At 48.3% G+C, this 20,978-nt stretch overlaps 1 protein-coding gene across 3 annotated transcripts in view; it reads left to right on the top strand.

Moving 5' to 3' along the window:
- Positions 1–20,978, top strand: part of MKRN1 (makorin ring finger protein 1) — a 136,741-nt gene that overhangs the window by 66,438 nt on the left and 49,325 nt on the right. For all 3 annotated transcript variants that reach the window (XM_078668183.1, XM_078668184.1, XM_078668185.1), the window contains exons 4-6: positions 6,075–6,307; positions 10,626–10,840; positions 20,037–20,147. In XM_078668183.1, the coding sequence (XP_078524309.1) occupies positions 6,075–6,307; positions 10,626–10,840; positions 20,037–20,147 (559 nt within the window). The remainder of the gene's footprint in view (positions 1–6,074; positions 6,308–10,625; positions 10,841–20,036; positions 20,148–20,978) is intronic.

The raw sequence follows: 20,978 nt of genomic DNA, 5'->3' as shown, positions 1-20,978 counted from the left end.
GGTATGTTTTTTTTAAAATGTTATTATTGTATTGATGTTCAATGCCGCAACCCCTTAATTTCAGCTTAAATCTTGAATTATGTGGGGCTACATTAAATGCCGAAGTCGGGAGACGGTTTACTTTGGAGATCGATGTGACTTCAGAACTATTACCTCCACAACGGGTATTAAACAGATTTATTTGGTGGTGGATCATTCTGAGGGGTCTACTAGTCACATCCGTGCATTATCTGGGACTCTAAAATGGACAGATGCACTCCGCAGTATCTGTGAAGAAAATCACAAATGGGTTTTGGGCAATAAGGTGGCTGAGAGTATTTTTAGGGAATAAGGGCCTTCAAATTAGTATTTAACTACAGCAGAAACAATCTAAATGCCAAAGCTGGACCTGCAGAAATCTTTTGTAAAATGCCTTTTGATTAAATGTTCCAAGAAATGTTATGTACGTTTTCCCACAGATTGAATTGGTGCTAATGAAGGTTAAGAATGAAACTACTTGCCCCACATTGGCCTTGATTGTGCTGCTGCATGAACCTTCACTTGTCCAAAAGACGGTACATTAGGCGGCTGCGCATTATAAAATCTTATGGCCAAGTTCCAAGGCTAAATGTTCATCAAGATTTGACATCTTTAAGTTTAACTACATGGCCCCTGAGGTTCTGCAATATAGACTTTTTGAACTTAACCATAGTACTGCATTAAGATGCTGGCAAAGAAACTGAATAAGAGTACAACACATGATGTGGAATGGAAGAGGTTCTTCCTGTGGTGTAGACCTGATCTTTTTGCCAAGAATTGATTTATCCACACCAACTTCAGCTGGGTAAATTGCGCTGTCAGCATTCCATTAAAATACAATTAGTAGTTATAATTTCATAACACAAGAACCCTTTTCAAAGATACTCTGTCACCTTTCCAATCGCAAAGTTTTTAAATTATTCTTCCACACCTTACCCCTGTTTGCTAGCCATCTCCTCCCCCTGCAAAACTGTCCCCTGGGTGTATAATCTTGTCCTGCCCCTCCTCGTCTGCTAAAGGCCTTATGCTGTGAAATATGTTTTCCCATCCAGAGTGAATGGCTGGAGAGAAGGACAGAGTAACAAAAATGGCCTTCATAATGGTTTAAATGGTACTCCTTCTCACTTAGGCTTAACTGGCCTTCTCTAATGTATAACGCCACAATCTGTATTACAGCCTTGTTAGTTGGGAGAAAGCATGGAAAATATGGTGTGGCGATTGGATGCAAGTGCATTCACACTTGTGCATATGCACGCACGCTCAGATGTGGTAGCAGGTAGCTAAGTGCAAATGTTCTCTTAGACAAGGTTTTTAGGTCTCGCCTGTCGATGCGCATGCGCATCGAGCAAGGCGAGAGTATTGGGACTTATCCGCTCTTTATCCACACTGCAAGGAATCGTGGCGATTCCTTGCAGTGCCCGTGACTTTTAAGCTCAATGCGCATGCGCATTGAGCTTAAAAGCGCGTGCACGTCCGTCTTTGTTTACCCGCTCCGCCCCCTCCCCTTCCCGCCGTCTCGCATTTCCCCTGTCGCACTTCTACTCCCCCCTCCCCTCTCTTCCCTCCGTCTTGTTTATTGTACCCGCTCCGCCCCCTCCCCTTCCCGCCGTGTCGCATTTCTCCTCCCCCCTCCCCTCTCTTCCCTCCGTCTTGTTTTCATCTTTGTTGTCTTCCTTTGTGACTGTTTTTCTATCTATATCTTCCTCGGTCTTTCTTCATTTTCTGTCTTTCTCTGTTTAGCTCTGGGTCACCATCGAGTGTGCGGGCCCACCACCACAGGCACAATTTAAACACACCTTAGCTGTTAAGAAAATGTTACTTCCAATTCCGCTAAAAGGCAAATGTATCAGTGGAATAAAAAAAGATTCCCGATTTGTTGTACATTAAAGCACAGCTGCTGTGAACTGCCATGGTTTTCTGTATAATGGAAAATATTGCCGGTAACTTGAAGTTTGGATCAAATCTTTAACAAAATTATGTTACATGTCTGTATGCAGCGTGAAAAAAAATTAGTATTTTGAAATGGAAAAAAATGAAAATAAGTGGGCAATTTCCTCAGCTGCTGTATAAATCTAAAGATTTCCAGTTTATTTTTCATGGAATTTTGCACAAGCTCTATTTTTCAGTACTTAAAATTACAGCTCTTACCGTCAAACCATTAAGTCGAACCGTTTTTAAAAACATTTTTTATGCTGTTACGGTAGATAGAACACTGCCTAAAGTAGCTGACATCTTTCCGAATGTCCCTGCCTACCATATAGTTTCTAGTTTGCTACAGAGGCGTGGCAGGATCGGCATCTATAGCATGCCTACGAACCCTTACCCTCCCCCTTTTGTTTCAAGTTTGTCTTGCCACTTGCCCCATTCTGCGTGTATTTTGCTTCATTTCCCCATTCTTGGTTGTGTTAATCCTTATCGCTCGCGCATTTATATCTTAAATGACCTGACGATTTTCAAAATCTCCTTTAGCAACACTACCCCCCCCTCCCCCCCACCACCACCATATCTCCTCCCTGACTCCCTAATATGCACTTCAAAATTTGACCTAGAGTGTTAGAGAGCTGTTATTATGTGAACCTGCGTGAGATCGAATGAGTGGGTGCCATCCCTTGCATACCACTGTGTATCACCTCGGGTGGTCTTCTAGGCGCCCTGGTCCTGCTTCAGACGTCTGTCGAGTTAGCTCGAGCGGTTTGCATTATAACAAACGCTCATGTGCCGTCCGCTTCGTAATCTTTACCTGCAGAAGAGACTTGAATCATCGAAGATAGATTGAGTTAGCCTGGCAGAATTTCCATGCCTGCTTTAAGTGCGTCACAGCATTCTGCTCTCGCCTGGTCATGCTGTTTTCCCTGGAATGACTGTTTTGCTAAGCAGATCCCTCTGTCATTGTTCCAGCATGCTGCTTCACGGGCTACATTACGGAATGCAGCACTGTCTTAATTATTTGCATTTGGCACGCGACCTTCTAAATCTGCATCCTGTCAGGCAGTTCCATTTTCGGTGCGCCTTGCACCTTTTCCTGGAGTCTCCTGCGTGCATTGAAATGTACTTTATCCGTATTCTCTGAAGTTATCCAAGTTCTGGCAAGCACCATGCAGGAGTCCTGCAACACCGCCGCTGCTGCCGTGAGCAATTCACGGATTTCCGGCTATTTGCGCGTCCACAACACTGTACGCAGAACAAGAACATCTGGGGGCGCCGCCATGCTTTCAATAATCTCCAAATTCTCCACGGACCACCCTCCGGCGTTTTTCACAAAGCTGCTCCTATTTCACACTCCCCAGTCTCACGTGGTACACCCCTCCTACCAGCCTTAGTGGTACTCAACCCATACCAACCCCAGAGATCTTCTTGCCATTCCAGCTTCGCGCGGGTTCTCTGTCCTGCCACTGTCCCAGTGCGTTTCTACCCTGGGAATGCCCCACCGTGCGCCGGTCACAATATCTCACACAGTTCGCACCTTGCTGTCTCGCTGTGGTGCTCTCTCTGCCCTGCAAATCTCTGGCCGTTTTCCCGCTCTATCAACTCCCAGTGGTATTTATGCTATAGCCCCCTCCTGTGGTATTTCTGCCCCCCATAGCTTTGCGGTCCCTCACTCACCCTCAACCCCTCACTCACCCTCACTCACCCTCACCCTCACTCACCCTCACCCTCACTCACCCTCACCCTCACTCACCCTCAACCCCTCACCCTCACTCACCCTCAACCCCTCACCCTCACTCACCCTCACTCACCCTCACTCACCCTCACTCACTCACCCTCACTCACCCTCACTCACTCACCCTCACTCACTCACCCTCACTCACTCACCCTCACTCACTCACCCTCACTCACTCACCCTCACTCACTCACCCTCACTCACTCACCCTCACTCACCCTCACTCACCCTCACTCACCCTCACTCACCCTCACTCACCCTCACTCACCCTCACTCACCCTCACTCACCCTCACTCACCCTCGCTCACCCTCGCTCACCCTCGCTCACCCTCGCTCACCCTCGCTCACCCTCGCTCACCCTCGCTCACCCTCGCTCACCCTCGCTCACCCTCGCTCACCCTCGCTCACCCTCGCTCACCCTCGCTCACCCTCGCTCACCCTCGCTCACCCTCGCTCACCCTCGCTCACCCTCGCTCACCCTCGCTCACCCTCGCTCACCCTCGCTCACCCTCGCTCACCCTCGCTCACCCTCGCTCACCCTCGCTCACCCTCGCTCACCCTCGCTCACCCTCGCTCACCCTCGCTCACCCTCGCTCACCCTCGCTCACCCTCGCTCACCCTCGCTCACCCTCGCTCACCCTCGCTCACCCTCGCTCACCCTCGCTCACCCTCGCTCACCCTCGCTCACCCTCGCTCACCCTCGCTCACCCTCGCTCACCCTCGCTCACCCTCGCTCACCCTCGCTCACCCTCGCTCACCCTCGCTCACCCTCGCTCACCCTCGCTCACCCTCGCTCACCCTCGCTCACCCTCGCTCACCCTCGCTCACCCTCGCTCACCCTCGCTCACCCTCGCTCACCCTCGCTCACCCTCGCTCACCCTCGCTCACCCTCGCTCACCCTCGCTCACCCTCGCTCACCCTCGCTCACCCTCGCTCACCCTCGCTCACCCTCGCTCACCCTCGCTCACCCTCTCGCTCACCCCTCGCTCACCCTCTCGCTCACCCCCTCGCTCACCCCCTCGCTCACCCCCTCGCTCACCCCCTCGCTCACCCCCTCGCTCACCCCCTCGCTCACCCCCTCGCTCACCCCCTCGCTCACCCCCTCGCTCACCCCCTCGCTCACCCCCTCGCTCACCCCCTCGCTCACCCCCTCGCTCACCCCCTCGCTCACCCCCTCGCTCACCCCCTCGCTCACCCCCTCGCTCACCCCCTCGCTCACCCCCTCGCTCACCCCCTCGCTCACCCCCTCGCTCACCCCCTCGCTCACCCCCTCGCTCACCCCCTCGCTCACCCCCTCGCTCACCCCCTCGCTCACCCCCTCGCTCACCCCCTCGCTCACCCCCTCGCTCACCCCCTCGCTCACCCCCTCGCTCACCCCCTCGCTCACCCCCTCGCTCACCCCCTCGCTCACCCCCTCGCTCACCCCCTCGCTCACCCCCTCGCTCACCCCCTCGCTCACCCCCTCGCTCACCCCCTCGCTCACCCCCTCGCTCACCCCCTCGCTCACCCCCTCGCTCACCCCCTCGCTCACCCCCTCGCTCACCCCCTCGCTCACCCCCTCGCTCACCCCCTCGCTCACCCCCTCGCTCACCCCCTCGCTCACCCCCTCGCTCACCCCCTCGCTCACCCCCTCGCTCACCCCCTCGCTCACCCCCTCGCTCACCCCCTCGCTCACCCCCTCGCTCACCCCCTCGCTCACCCCCTCGCTCACCCCCTCGCTCACCCCCTCGCTCACCCCCTCGCTCACCCCCTCGCTCACCCCCTCGCTCACCCCCTCGCTCACCCCCTCGCTCACCCCCTCGCTCACCCCCTCGCTCACCCCCTCGCTCACCCCCTCGCTCACCCCCTCGCTCACCCCCTCGCTCACCCCCTCGCTCACCCCCTCGCTCACCCCCTCGCTCACCCCCTCGCTCACCCCCTCGCTCACCCCCTCGCTCACCCCCTCGCTCACCCCCTCGCTCACCCCCTCGCTCACCCCCTCGCTCACCCCCTCGCTCACCCCCTCGCTCACACCCTCGCTCTCACCCTCGCTCACCCCCTCGCTCTCACCCTCACTCTCACACAGTGGAATAGGTCTCGGAGCATTTGAGTTAGAGCTTTTAGAAATGTTTTTTTTTTTTTTTTTAATTCTTTAGCATTGGCTACAGGAAACAAAAATGCTAAAGATTTACAAAAAAACCCATAAACAATTCTAAAAGCACTAACTCTAATGCTGCGAGACCTATTGCATTTCCAATGCTTGTTTTCATTCCCTCCTAGCCGCCTCCCTAAAAAAATAAGGAAAAAGAAAGGGCAGGGACCCAGTTAACAGATTTATCATGAAGGCATTGTTTACCTTATGTCAAACTTTAAAATTCAACTTTTAACATAAGTTATTTTTTTTCTTTTTGACCAGCCCCAGTCTCCCCATCTGTTCCGGAAACTCCTGAGCAAGCAAAAGTAACGGAGGATGAGCATGACAATCTGGAGAGCAGCCCAGAGTTGAAGAAACAGCTATGCCCCTATGCAGCAGTAGGAGAATGCAGATATGGCGAGAACTGTGCATATTTGCATGGCGACATCTGTGATATGTGTGGGCTGCAGGTGCTCCATCCAGTTGACACTGCTCAGAGGTCGGAGCACATAAAGGTAACTGTATGAAACATCCGATCACCTTTGATCACCTTTGCCTATAAATATGGGCATTTATAACCCATCTTTGTGGCTTGTGCAAGTTATGCCTATTGCCTTCCTTTCACTAAACCCAAGTAGTAGATTGCCATAGTTTGAAATTAGTTTGAAATTAAACACCTGACAGCGTATTTGAATATTTATTCATTATACTGAGTTGGCGTTGTCTGGGACGTTCTTCAATATTTGGGATCCAACCTAATGGCTATCTGACAATTCAGTCCATGTCCTTCACACTGTTTCAGCTGTTCCTAAATGTGGCCCGGTGCTCTCTTGCATTCGATCTACCCCCATCCAGCCAGTCAAGGACCGCTTTCCTGACTGTTCATTGATTGTCTAAGCTTTGAATCTTCTGTATTAGAGGCAAGAGGTTCTTTGGCTCCTGCCACCATAACTGCCAGTTTCCCATGTAGTACATTATATTGCCTTCTTTAATGTCTTAGTGCACTGTTCCTCTCTACTGAATTGTCTAAATTAAATTTGTTTTAACACCTTGGTTCTCAGTGTCCCTCCTTTATCCCCCTCTCTAATAGAATCTATCCTTCACTGTTATGTACGCCTCTATGCCTTCCAAACCCCTAGATATTGAATTTCATTTACTAATACTCAGTAGAATCAAATTCCCCTCACTTTAGCACAATCATGTGTAAGTCGATTCCTTCTAGAGGAAAAACTCATGTCCTTTGTTATCCAGTCACACTTTTGCATCCACCTGCTTCAGTCCTTTCTCCCTTCACCTTTTTTAGTGAGGTAATTTGATTGTTTGCAGTTACTAGCACCACTTTATTAGTTCATGGAGAGCACAGGCCATAGACCTTAATTTGTGCCCAGCACATTTTAACAACCTCTGCTAGCAACCCACATCTGAGCTGTGGCCTTTCCTTTACAGGTGCCATTAGACATTGCATTATTAACTGTATTGTTTACTGGCATGGTATGTGGATTGACGCCTATAAAGTAGCTACTTTCGTTACTCTTATTTTGCATTGTGTCTAGATGCAGCCCATCAAAAGTCTCTAGCACAGAGGGGACTTAAAAAAAAAACACGTTTCCTTTTTGAGGTCCTTTCATTAGAGTGGATATTCTACTATTAAACTCCCGACTGCTTATTTTTCACCTTTTTTCTTGTAGCTTTAGAAGCTCTTTGGAATGGAAGGTGCATCTTCTTTTAGACCAGTATTTCAAATTGAAAATAATTCACTCCCCACCTAGTAGTATTGTGCCTGTGTGCACAGCAACTTTTTATGACTTGGTAACGGTAGCTGTGCTCCTTTCACTATGCACATGTAGAAGGAACGGCAAGACAACCAGTGTTGACAGATCTTTAGAGCATTCTCTAGCCCACAGCCAACCAAAAAGTAGCCCAACATTGCTCCTTTAAGGAAGGAGGGGCAGGGACTGCATCAAGCAGGCAGTAAATGAAGATATGTGACCGGGCCATCTTACAGATGTGGTCTGCGCAGAATGTATGCTCTTGCTAAGTCTGGAAAGAGCAAGAGAGATAGGATAGTTGAGATGCATCTGTTTAAATGCATGTGACAATTGCACTTTACTAGTGGTTTGGTCAAACTTCTTATAAGGTAGCTCTGAGCTCAGTCAACGCAGGCATATTGTAATTGTATAACGCTTACTACCCCAGAAGAGGCAAGTGATTTTTGGCAAGTAGCACGCTACTCGGTAACCCAAAAAGGATTAGTGATGGATTAGAATTGTGAAATCTGAGTTAATTTGAGCAGTGCATATGTGAGTCTGTTAATTGGATTGAAAAGGATAGTGGAGGGATAGAGGGAAAGGTCTAGAAAGTGTTCATTGGGAGATCATGGTAGGAAGATGTTTGGGATGAGCAATAGGAGAGATGGAGGAGGCAAGAGTCTCTAGAAAGGTATTGGGGTGATCACAGTATTAAAATGAGATTTGGGGTAATCCATGGAGGAACCGAGTAGGGACGAGTCAAATAGTGATTTTTGGATATCACAGTAGTAGAATGAGGTTTGGGGTGAGTCAGAGTGGAGGTAAATCTATGAAGAGAGGTACCATACCATAGAATTACAGGCCAGATCATACCATACGCAGACAAGGACAGGCCATACCATTCAGCCCCCCGTGAATATTGCTGTCATGATCTGAAAACTTCATGGCACCAACAGTGGACATTTGGGGTAGTTTGTGTTTTGCAACACTTCATTGTTCCATGTGCTCCTCTAACCCAGCACTTCTCATTTACAAATGTAGCAGAAAGCACAAAAGCAGAATTGAATGCCGATGTGTAATGAAGAGGCCAGCAAGAAAGCGGTGATGCTTGACATATGCACTGTAGCAAACCTCTCCTCATTGTCACACCTGACTTTCCCTTTTGTGAATAAGCTTACACACTTGAATTATGAATAAGTTACTTCTCAGATTCCAGACCCTTCACTGGTTGGTCTGCATGTCTGCTCCATAATCCTCTCTGTCCCTTTAATTCAGTTTCCTCTGCCTCGTCCCAGATGTTAAATTCATCAACACGGTTTAAGAACAAGTAAACTGTTCAAAAGTGGAGCAAGTACTGCAAGAAACGTCTGTTAAAATGAGTTTCCGCACATGTTGATGTTATGAAAGAGGTTTCACATTTGAGACCACACCTAGGGTGTCTACTGACCTTTGTGTGGCACAATCACCAGGGTCCAGCAATGCAAAAAAAAACTTTGAACCGTAATGATTGCACTTTGTCTTCACTATTCTTTTTTTTAATTTTTTTTGTAAAACAATTTTTATTGCAGAGGTAACGCGAGTTATACAACATACATGCAGTGCGCTTTCGGGATCATCATTTTTAATAATAATTTTAAGTCTTCACTATTCTTATATGCGTTTGCCAATGCCACACTTCTATTGCCTCTCAGTGCCCTTCCCTATTGGGAATACTTAAAAATTCAATTTCCGCTCCCTTTCCCATCCATCACCTTTCCTTCTCTACATCCTGCTCAATCTCAAATACATGTGCCACACTACTCCTATGATGTCCCATCTCCAGAATGCCTCAGACTGTTGGGTACACCAAATTCGACATGTTAGATTTAATCTTGTACTCTAGGCTATTGCTAAATAATTTTATCCTACCACATTAAAATATTTTGCTAAACTACCGGTAGGTGTAGTAAGAGAGGAGATAGGCCAATACGCTCCCAAGTTCTACCCGGAACCGATCTATGGTTTGCATTTGTCTAACTGCACAAACCAAGTTTTCCATGCATAACCTCAACATTATAGTCCAGTTGTGCATGATCTAGCCCAATCTGGCCACACTGAAGACCAACTCTGTGTGGCATGTTTTTTTTGTTTTTTTTTCTTTAAAGTAGTTAACACCTCTTTAGTAAGAGCTTTGACTGTATAACCTTGGTAAAATATATTTATTACAATGTAAGCACACCTTGTTTGGTGTCATTGGCTCAACATGTCTGGTCAGATGTGACTGCTATGAGCTATTAAAAATTAAAATTGAAAATAGTTATTTTCTGATGTCACAGTAATTGCTTATGTTACTTCACAGCAGAGTGTTGCCGCCTTTGACGGAACAAAATTAAATGTCTGTTAATACCTAGTTATTGAACCAATAGTAACTACTCTGGGTACATGTAATTACTCTGCATACATTCCATTTGGTCACGTTTCAGCTCTTCTGTGGCCTAATCATTGATATGTAGAATGAGTGCCAGTGGCAAAGCAAGCATGACGCCAAAATGTAACTCTGTAAAAGTCTAATTTTGTTAGCAGGGATCAAGGTCCAGTTGGCACTTATGCTCGCGGGTAAGAATTCACCGGCTGCATTGAATGTTTTTAAAGTTCTGGTAGTTGAGTGGTTTATGGTAGTTGGTGGGGTGTAAAATAGTTTAACATGTAGATTAGGGTGCAAAGTTATTAAAGGTGAGCAGCCGTGGCAAAGCTAAGAAAAGAAACCAATTGTAATAAAGTGAACCGTAACCAATTGCAGTGTCCTTTTAACAATCCTTCTGCTACCTTCTTTTTCTGTGATGTTTTATGATCTTTCTCCTGTTTTGCTGTCTCTTAATGCTGTAAACTTTCCCTATCCTCCCATAATTTGTCTCCCTTGTATACTCCAATGCATTTGTTATACCTCTTGTAGTATCTAACTTTTGCTCTTTCTGCCTCTTCTTTTCCCCTCAAACCCACTCTCTTGCTTATCCCCGCTACCTTTTACACCTCTCTGCTGTCCCATTCTGTCAGCAATACTTCCATATTCTTAAGTTATTTACCCTAATTTTTTGACCACCTGCAGTCCTGCATCGAAGCACATGAGAAGGACATGGAGCTCTCGTTTGCTGTACAGAGGAGTAAGGACATGGTGTGCGGCGTTTGCATGGAAGTGGTTTATGAAAAGGCTAACCCCAGTGAGCGGAGATTTGGGATCCTCTCCAACTGCAACCACACATACTGCCTCAAGTGCATCCGCAAGTGGAGGAGTGCCAAGCAGTTCGAGAGCAAGATCATTAAGTAAGCATCTTTCTTGTGTTTTGTCAGTGAGCTTAAACCAAGCTGAGATGAGAATGGAGGTGGATATGTGAGGGAACTTGAACTCCTAAGATGTCTATTGGTGCTCTAATAGTATGCTGGGAGACTAGGCATTAACAGTTATTAGGGAAGGGTTTGGTGTGGCATGTTAGGTGGAATTTCAGTTCCATGAATGTCCTCTAGGGAATATGTCAGCTAGCTAAAGGGGTAGTGTGAGAAAGTGCCCTCTTTCTGCATGGTTGCTCCCACTTTTTGCTCAACTGCTGATGTGCTTTGACCGTGTGCCCTGGGCTTCTGCTAATTAGGTACCCAGGGCCTATGTTCTTTCCCTAACACTGCATTGAAACCAAAACCCAATTGGCATCTCTGGCCACAGGTCAGCCCCTGGTAAATGGTACCACAGGTACCCAGGGCACTGTGACCAGGGAAGACCTCTAAGGGCTGCAGCACTTGTCCCACCCTTATAGGCCCTGTACCTTTACACTCAAACACTGCTTTTGCAAGCAACGTGTCTTGGTGCAGAAGAACGTGAAGAGTTGACATGGCACACATCCCGGTGTGCCATGCCTACAACACACTATCCTGGCATAGATCAGGAACTCCTCTAGCTGGGTGTATGAGCCCTGTACCCCTACAGTGTCTTGGTCCATTCTTTGACATTGTAAGTACAGTGCTGCCATTAAGAGTATATGGTGCTGGGAGGTTGTCATTTTTAACTCCACAAAACCATAATGGCTACACTGAAAACTGAAGGTTGGTATCCAACTTCTCAGCACATTAAACCCGCACTGATGCCAGAAATGAAAAATGCACACAGAGGGTATCTTAGAGATGCCCCCTGAAAAACGACCTACCATTAGTGTCCAGGCTGAGTGGCTGCTTTCAGCTGCCACCAACAGACTTTTTTCTGGACCCCTGGGTCGGGAGCCTGCTGCTTTCGGGGGAGGGGGTGCTGGGGCCTGAAACAACGCACAGCCTGGGACGAAGTGCCAAGCCTCCCCCAGGATGGGTAGGGCCCATGAAGGGGAAGCTTCAAAGGATTGCTGCCTTTGTGAGCTTGCTCAGGCCACTTGCTGCTTTCAGCAACTGGTCCTGATCCCCACTTTGGACGGAAGAACCGGCTTGAAAAACAAATGAGGAAGAGGTGTGCCCACCTCTGCCAACTACACCACTCGGTGGGGAAGGATAGGTGAAGCACAACTCTGTCCCTGCCTTCTTGCAGATGGGGGCACCCAGCCAACCAGAGTGAGGCATACGCCCCCCCACCCCTACCACTGGAGGGTGGCATAATAGGAGCTGTACCCACCCCAAGGAAGGGACCCATTGGTCCCAACCTTTACTTGCCTGTAACACCCCTAAATCTAGTATTTAGGAAGCACCCTGAAACTTGCTTCCTCAGACAAGAAACCAGAAGAAAAGGACCGAACAACTGTGCCAAAGCGAACAAGAGGAAGACTTACTGACTTGGCCACAGCCCTACTGCCCTGTCCCCACCTCAAACCTGCATAAGTGAAACGCTGGTGTGTCCTACAGCCTCAAGTACCCAGAGGGACCTGCCTGTGGAAGATCTTTTTATTTTATGGTGAGGTGTTGGGAAGCTTGTTGTGCATGTTGACAATGTAGGCATACCTGAACTAACTTGTCTGATGAATAGTTTTACTTCAGCTATTCTCCCCCACGGTGGCAGATGACACTATGACTCCCTATTGACTCCTTACAGCCCCAGAAGTGATGCAACAAAGCCACACAAGTTTCAGTCCTACGCACTGATGTCCATGCCTTTCTTTTAACGTCCTTTGACACGGCTGCAGATCACAGATAAGTAAGCGAGAGTGACCTGTGACAAGGCTCTCTCCCTTTCTCTTCTAGATCTTACGGCTGTGATTGATGTTTCACTGTAGGGTGCAGGCCACCTGGGTGAGCCGAAGGCCAGAGGCATCTGGTATCCAGTGGAGAGCTACATCCAAATAAACCTTGAGTTCCTAGCAATCAGTGTGGCACTGAGCTTTCCTCCCATCCATCATGGGAATGGTTGGTGCATGTATTTACAGACCACACTACTGCCATGTGTTACTGCATCAAGCAAGGTGGGCTGGGGGCGTTCTATTGTGTGTCAGGAGACCCTGTCTGTGCTGTGTATGATCTGGCATCTTTCAGGGTACCAATTTTTTGTAGTTGGATCCGTGAATGCTAAAGCAGGCCAGCTGAGCAGGCATCAACAGGTGAAGCCTCGATCCAGAGGTTGTGTAGATTGGTTTCGACCAGTGGGGACACCCTGGCTAGATCTGTGTGCCACCATTTAACGTGCAGTGTCCAGACTTTGCACAGTAGTTTTCTCCAGGGCACTCACTAGGATACTCATCCCAGCTGAAATTTGACACAGGACTCCTGTATGTGTTTTACCCACTAACTTTCCTGCTTCAAGATCTAAGAAAAATCTGGACGGATCAGGCCCAGGTCTTGATCACCTGGGCCACAAGAACATCGTTCCTTGAGTGCCTGAGCATTTACCTGCCGGACCGTTTACCACTTTGGGATGACCTCCTTTATCTGCAACAGGGCTGGGTCTAGCTCCCAAGCCTCCACAATGTACACCTCCACGCGTGGAGAGAGCTGCAGCAGTTTGAATGTATTTCACTAACTGTCCGAGGTAGGGGGATGTTATCCTTAAGGCCTGACAGCCCTCAACAGGGATTTGTTGTAGGCACAGTAAAAGGCAATTGCACCTTTCAGCCTGTTTGGTTTTACCTGACCAACCCTCTTTAATCAATTCGCTGGTTGTGATGTTTTTTTATAGGGTATTACTGTTTTCGCAAAAATAATTTCATTCCACAGTGAGACCTAAATCCAGTCTGCACATTTGTCGTGTGCTTGCCTTTTGAGCTGAGCATTACTACTCATTGAGTGAAGACTCTTTCTCGTTGCCATCTCCTCTGCACTGCGGGAGTGAATTATAGGCAGATTGGTGCAACCGCACTATACCACCTTGTTTCTGAGATAAATTGGTGCCGAGCACCTAGTTGGCCTTCTTACCACAAATTGTCTCCTTTGCACATCATCTAATCCTTTACTCTGCCAATGTTTTTTGTTACACCACTCCCTTTGGAGAGGAGAGGCTCCTACGGCTCCACCCCAAAAGGGTGCTGAGCCTCGGTATTGACTGCACACAAAATATTGGTTGGATGGCCAGCTCTATGAGCGCCTATCTGGAGCAAAGACAGGAAAGGTGGTGCCGAAGGGGAACCTTGTCAAGATGGACAGTCTTCTGCATCAATCAGGCTGGCCAAGTCATCCCCACCCTCCCCCCACCCCCCTATTCTCCCATGGGCCTACAGGTTCAGTACACCAGGTTCAATGCTGCTATGAATGCATTAGCGAAGGGGGCGCCAGATCTAGACATCTGCCAGGCATTACGTGGTACAAGAGGGACTCTGCTCCTCTGTTCTGCAAGTCCTCCTCATTTGACTGTGCTGTAGTTTCTATTATGAAGTCACAATATTCTAAGTGCCATCCTTTCTCCCTGTGTTCTTGAGTGGATTCTCAGACGCCTAAATAAGGTCCCAATGGGAGTTCAGCACACAGTCCTTTACATTTTGTTTGAAATCCTCAGCTTTTGAGGACACAGAAGGAGAAAGATTGAGAATCTGATGTCAGCATGCTGGGTTGGTGTTTGTGGCTCTGCTCTGTGACATCCATGTCAGTACGGAGTCACCATGGTGCCACATGTTGCCAACTAGCGGTGCAAATTTCTGCTTCCAGTCTGGCTCCAGGGAGTATTTTAAAGGGAATAAATATGAGGTTAGAGTTTCCATCAGAATGAGCATTGCTAAAGGTAAGTAACTTGTTCAGTTTCTATTTTTAGGCTTGCCAACTAGCACCCTGCCATTTCCGCCAGCACACCCAGCTAACTTTATCAGGAGCACTTGAGTATGGCATCCTAGGCTTTCAACTTCCCAAGAGCCATGATATCTGCCCAGCTGTAAGAAGACTATGAACCAATAGGAGCTTATAATCTTGCTTCCTTGTAGGAAGCTGGCTCTTTACACAATATTACCAATTGTTATAGCACATAGTCCAGAGATTCCCCCAGAAGTGTAGACGGCTCAATGCAAACCCAAAGTGCTCAATTTGTTGTAGTGTGGTCGAGCAGCCTTAGGCTTGACAGAGGAGTGTAAGACAATTGTTGTGCACAATGATTAATAAATGACACATGGCTCAAAAAGGAGATCCACACCAATTTTAGAAAAATAAGGATCCCAATTGCAACATGCTGGGACGCTCTCTATACAGAGTTGCAACTAAATGCGGTCATGACAAACGGGGACTCCCCTGATATACACTCTGTGGGCCACTAACACACATGCGAGTTTGGGTAGCGTGTACACCGCAACACTTTTGACTGGAAAAACAAACTGCTTGTACAAATGTTATAATACACACTTCAGAAGCAAAGAGGTAGCTGGTAGCCACCCGCTGTGAGGGTAACATACAAATCCAAGCCTAAAAGCTGTAGGGCATTGTGGGCTGAACAACGGTTACACATGTTTCTTTGTTCCCTCCATTAGATTTGCAATCTTTGTTTTGCCTTCTCTTTCTATTCTATTGATGCCATCTAGCAACTTGCAACTACAACTACCAATACTGTCAGTGTCTGTATGCTAAGACATGTAAAGGCACACAGTAATGGCTGTGTAATGACGTTTACAAAACTAGAACTCTACGATTATAGTCACTGTCCTCCTTTTTATACCCGTCTCCTCTCGATCGAATAATGGACATAAATTGAACGGCACTCAGTTTGTAATTTTTATAATGCTACTGTCTTAATAGTGCAACTGAGACATGCGAGTGTACATGTACCATACCCATGTTACAAGCCAAAAAGTCCAGGACTGCTTGCATGCAGAATTTTTTTGTATTAAAACGCAAAATAGATTTGCAAAACCTGACTTCAGGGTCTGTGGTGCCACCTAAACACAAAATTTAGGGGTGTGACAGGTAGGGACCCATCGGTCCTTTACTTGGGTTGTCCACACCTTCTGTAGTGCCACCCTCCTTTGGGGGGGGGGGGGAAGGGGGCAAGGCGGAATAGTCCTAGTCCTAGCCAGATAAGTCCCACCATCTTTATGATGGTGGGCACTGGAAAATGTACTTCGCCTCCCGCACCTGAGGGGTGGAGTTGGCGAAGGGGGTCACACCTCCCTTTTCTCACTTAATTTTCCTGCCAAAAGTCTGGGTTGAACCGGGGGCTGCCATCTGCTGCATGCAGCAGAGGCTGAGTCGCATTACGAAGGGGGCAAGGCCTTTGAATCTTCCCTCTTGAGCACTGTGCCTGCCTAGGGGAGGAGGTTTGAAGCCTCCTTGCAGGATGGGCTTTGTTTCTGGCTACAGAGAGAAAGGGCTCTTACCCCAGGGTTCCAGAAACATGTTTGGTGGTGGCACGCTACCTAAAGCCAGTCTGAGACCACACTAGGGTTGGAAGGTTTTCAGGGGGCACATCCTGAGGTGCCCTCTGGGTACATACTTTAATAAAGGCGACACTGGCATCCGTGTGGGTTTGGTACCAAACACTCCTGGGTTCAGTGAAGCCACCATGGTGCTTGAGAACTAGTTGTAAAGTTCCCAGCCTATGGCTTCCCTGGCCTTCCCTGGCCCTTAAAATATTAAGGAACAGACCCTAATGCTGTAGAGGCATATATGCTCATGCAGATGTATCCACACCTGGGATATAGTTATGTTATGTTAAATGGAACTTTTTGAGCGCGCTAACACCCGAGGGCTTCTTGGCGCTGGCTGAAGGGACATGTAAAGTGGAAACAGAAAAGTTATTCAGAGAGAGTGAACAGAAAAGTCTTAAGAAATTTCCTGAACTGAAGAAGGGAGTTGCTGGATTTAATGGCCAGGGGAAGTGAATTCCAAAGTTTGGGGGCAAGGAAAGCAAATCGACGGCCTCCAAATTTATTGAGTTTGAATTTGGGGATAACAACCAAGTGAAGGGGAGGGGGCGGAGCTAGGTGAAGGGAAGCTGAGCAGAGGGAACGTGCTGGTTGATACCGAGTGATCAAAGATTTTAGAAAGACGGGACAGGTACAAAAAAGGGATTTGAATACCATACAGCCCATCTTAAAGGCTGCTCTCTCCTTCACTGGCAGCCAATGAAGCTTGCGTAGCAAAAGCTTCGCAGATTGCCACCAGGGATCTTAAATATGAGGCGGGCTGCCTGGTTTTGTACGACCTGGAGGCGGTGCAAGAGGAAACGCGGAAGTGCATGGTAGAGGGAGTTGGAGAAGTCGAGGCGCGATATGACAAGGGACATGACGACCTGACACAGAGCCGCGTGTGGTAGTAGGTGCCTGATCTTCCGGATTTTTCGAAGTTGGAACATGCACGAGGAAATCGTGGCACCCACTTGAGCTTTGAGTGACAATTCGGCGTCGATCGTCACCCCCAAACTCCTAACGGCCTTGAGTGGTGTAGGGGAGGGACCCAGGTCGGGAGGCCAGAACTGCGGACCCCAGTATGCGGCGCTGGAGCCCGGGAGGAGTAGCTCAGTCTTTCCAGGGTTAAGTTTTAACTGGTTCAGATTCATCCATTGTTGGATATGAGTTATGACGGCGTGGAAGTTGTTAGTTGCCTGAGGAGAACCAAGTGGGAAGACGAGCTGCAAATCATCAGCATAATTGAAGACGGTAACGTCCCAATTATGGAGGGAATGGATTAAAGGACGATGATAAAGGTTAAATAATAACGGGGAAAGTGATGAACCTTGGGGGACACCGCAAGTGATGGGGGATTTTGATGCAGTGAAGGGACCAAGGCGTACAGCCTGTGATCTTCCTGTCAAGAATGATTCCACCCACCTAAGGGCTAAGCCCTGGGTGCCAGCCTGTCCGACACGGTGGAGAAGGATGTCATGATCCACCGTGTCGAACGCGGCAGACAGGTCCAGAAGGACCAGAGCCTGTGGTCTCTTGGCATCTGCATTCCCTCTCAACGTATCCATAACTGCCAAGATGACAGCTTCCGTGGAATGGGCCGGCCTAAAGCCGGTCTGGTTGAACTCAAGGAAGCGAGAACTCTCAATGAAATTAGAGACACCAGGTGACATGGGCTTCAAGGAGTTTTGACAAATAAGGCAGCAAGGATATTGAGCGATAATTAGAGGGTTCGGCAGCATCAGCCCCTGGTTTTTTCAGGAGAGGCACAAGAGTGGCTTCCTTGAAGGAGCCAGGGACTGTGCCAGAGGTGAGGGAGGCATTCAAAAGGGGTAGTATACATTCAGGCAGCTTAAGACAAACATCACTAAGTACTGCAGGAGGACAATGATCGTCCGGGGAGCCTGATTTTACCCGGATGGCTAATTTCGCTAGGGTAGGGGGATCTAAGGTAGGAAGCAGAGTAAAAGATGATGGATTATCCGGGAGAGTGTCCAAAAATAGTGACGGCTGTGAGGCAGGGATGATAGAATCTTTTATTTTGATAATCTTCTCGATAAAAAAGAGATTGAGGGCCTCACAGGTCTCTTTAGTCGGGGTTTGGGCTGGGAGGGTTCTGTCGTCCGTGGTCAGTTCATTCATGATCCTGAACACCTCACGGGATTTGTTGGTGGCTGAGAGAATTCTATCAGAGATATGCTCCGATTTAGCTAAAAGGATAGCTGATTTATATTCTCTCCGAGCTGTTACATATTTCTGTCTGGATAACAGGGAGTAATCCCGCCTCCAGATACGTTCCAATTGACCTACCTCAAGTTTAGTTTTCTTGAGGTTGTCTGAGAACCACCGGTTGGCATTAGGATGTCTAGTGCAGGGGAACTTAATTACTGGGGCAAATTGGTCGCTAGCCCCTTTTAGCCAGCTATGGATGTTAGTATCGATCCTATTAACATCATCAAGAGGGGAGGTGTTCGGACAAGTGGAGGCCAAGGTGGTTAAAAATCCCTTGGAATCAGTTATTCCATTTGCGTGCAGAGCCGCCTGCCATCAAGGGGGCCTTGACTCGCCCACTGAGAGTGATGGTCGTATCGACTATATAGTGGTCTGACCACACGCAAGGAGATGTAGAGGGCGGTGAAAGGGTTAGATTCAAGGTCCAAACCTGATCTAGTATATGGCCTTTTACATGCGTGGGTGAGGCAACATGCTAACTCATGTTCAGACTTGTCAGAGTCTCGGATAATGCTGTGGCTTGTGCCCCGGCATTCGCATCATTAAACCAATGATTAAAATCCCCGAATAGGGCGAAGCTAGAGAGTGATGGCAGAAGGGCTGTCAGGTGTTCGCATAGTTTCTCGGCAAAATCCGGCATGGGTCGAGGAGGGCGATATAGAAGGGGGAAGGAGAAAGCCCCGGCTTCCTTCCCCAGGTTAATAATCAAGTTCTCTACTTGTGGGAGTGCAAATGAAGATGAGGAGATGAGATGAAATCGTTTAGTGATAATGGCCGCCACCCCGCCACCAGGGTGGTCGGCAATACGATCAGCATGGAGAATAAAATAATCTGGGGGAAGGGCAGCTAATATGTCAGGGAGGGAATCCTCCGTAAGCCAGGACTCGGTCAGCAAAAGTAGGTCAGGATTTTCTTGTATCAGCAAGTTGAAAATATCTGCCTGATGTCTGACCATTGAGCGGGTGTTTAAGAATAGCACCCGGATGGTATTGTGGTTCAGTGCGGGGGCAGTTGGAGGAATAGGGGGAACGTGTGGGGGGGGGGGGGAATTGCATAAGATACTAAGTGCGGAGAGTTTTCCCATGGTGACTAAAGGGAGAGCCAGTCCAGGTGAGTGCACCCTGCCTTAGAGCTGTTCAGGCCTGCTAGAGGGGATACTTAGCTATATCTTAAGCAGTTCTAGCTGGCATGGCACAGTGTGCCATGTCATCTTGGTTTTCTCACCTCACAGGGGCATGCCAGCTGCAGTGGCATGATCCTAGTGAGGGGGTCCAAGGGGACCCTCTTCAGCCCTCAGGCCATAGGTACCCAGGGTACCACTTACTAGGGACTTACAGGGGGGCAGAACTACCAATTGTGGGCATGTTTTTAGGGAAAGAACACTGGAAACCTGTACAGCAGGGGCGCAGTACTCTACAGTCTGCACCAAAAGGCAGTGTGGGGAGCTTGGGGGAGGGGGTGGGAGGACTTCAGCAGAACCCCATTTTCTCACTGTGCGTCTTTCTTTTCAGGTCATGTCCTGAGTGCCGAATCACATCAAATTTTGTCATTCCAAGTGAATATTGGATCGAGGATAAGGAGGAAAAACAGAAACTCATCCAGAAATACAAGGAGGCAATGAGGTAGGAAGTCTTAAAGGTTAATGTTTGCTTTTCATCTAAATTCCATGAAATGTACAGGATTGCTGTTCAAGCCAAAGCAATGATTGAACTTGTAAATGGAAATGTAATGAAAATGTTTAGAGAGCGGTTGATAGTACTTTAATATGAACAAGGACTTGAAGGACAGTGACAGCTGGTAATTTTCGAGGGAGGGGGAGAGCGGGTCACACCCGCACTTACACACACCCATTCAAAACAAATTCATACATAAACGCATGGATCAAACATTCAAACACTTAAAACCTACTGCAGCTCCCAGAGTGGAAAGTCTGAGGTCCCGGGAGGTTTGGGACTGCTGACTTTCCTTCTTGGCTGACGCATCATAGTGAGAGGGGGGGTCAGTAAGACTGCAGATCTCATCCCACTCTGTGACTAGCTGTTATTGATTGACAAAATCCTGGGCACTTCAGGGCTTGAAATTGAAGCTCTCAGGTCCGAGGCAATCTGGGACTGCCTTGAGGGAGGTACTTTTAACAGGCTGAGGAGTCCCACCCACATGGCTATGAAATCCTCAGCCTGGCAAAGTTCAGCTCGGGCAGCAGGAGCGTGCACATTTAGTGCCTATCTAGCTCCAGGCTGCCTGACATGAAGTGCATCGATCAGGCTGAACTTTGTACAGCTCAAGTCTCCTTGATCCATACTGTCCCCTGGCTTTCCCTCCATAGGCCCACAACCCTCCGGTTAAGGCACCAAGATTTACACTCTGCATCTTCTGGACTATGTTTGAGGAACCGGATTCTCTCAAGCATGTCATCTCCTGTTTTTGGCTCTGGTTACTCTTTCAGCGAGTCT

This window comes from Lissotriton helveticus, chromosome 1_1 (assembly GCF_964261635.1).
Source record: "Lissotriton helveticus chromosome 1_1, aLisHel1.1, whole genome shotgun sequence".
Lineage (NCBI taxonomy): Eukaryota > Metazoa > Chordata > Amphibia > Caudata > Salamandridae > Lissotriton > Lissotriton helveticus.
The sequence above is the reverse complement of the archived record's forward strand: the minus strand, read 5'-3'. Positions and strand labels throughout refer to the sequence as shown.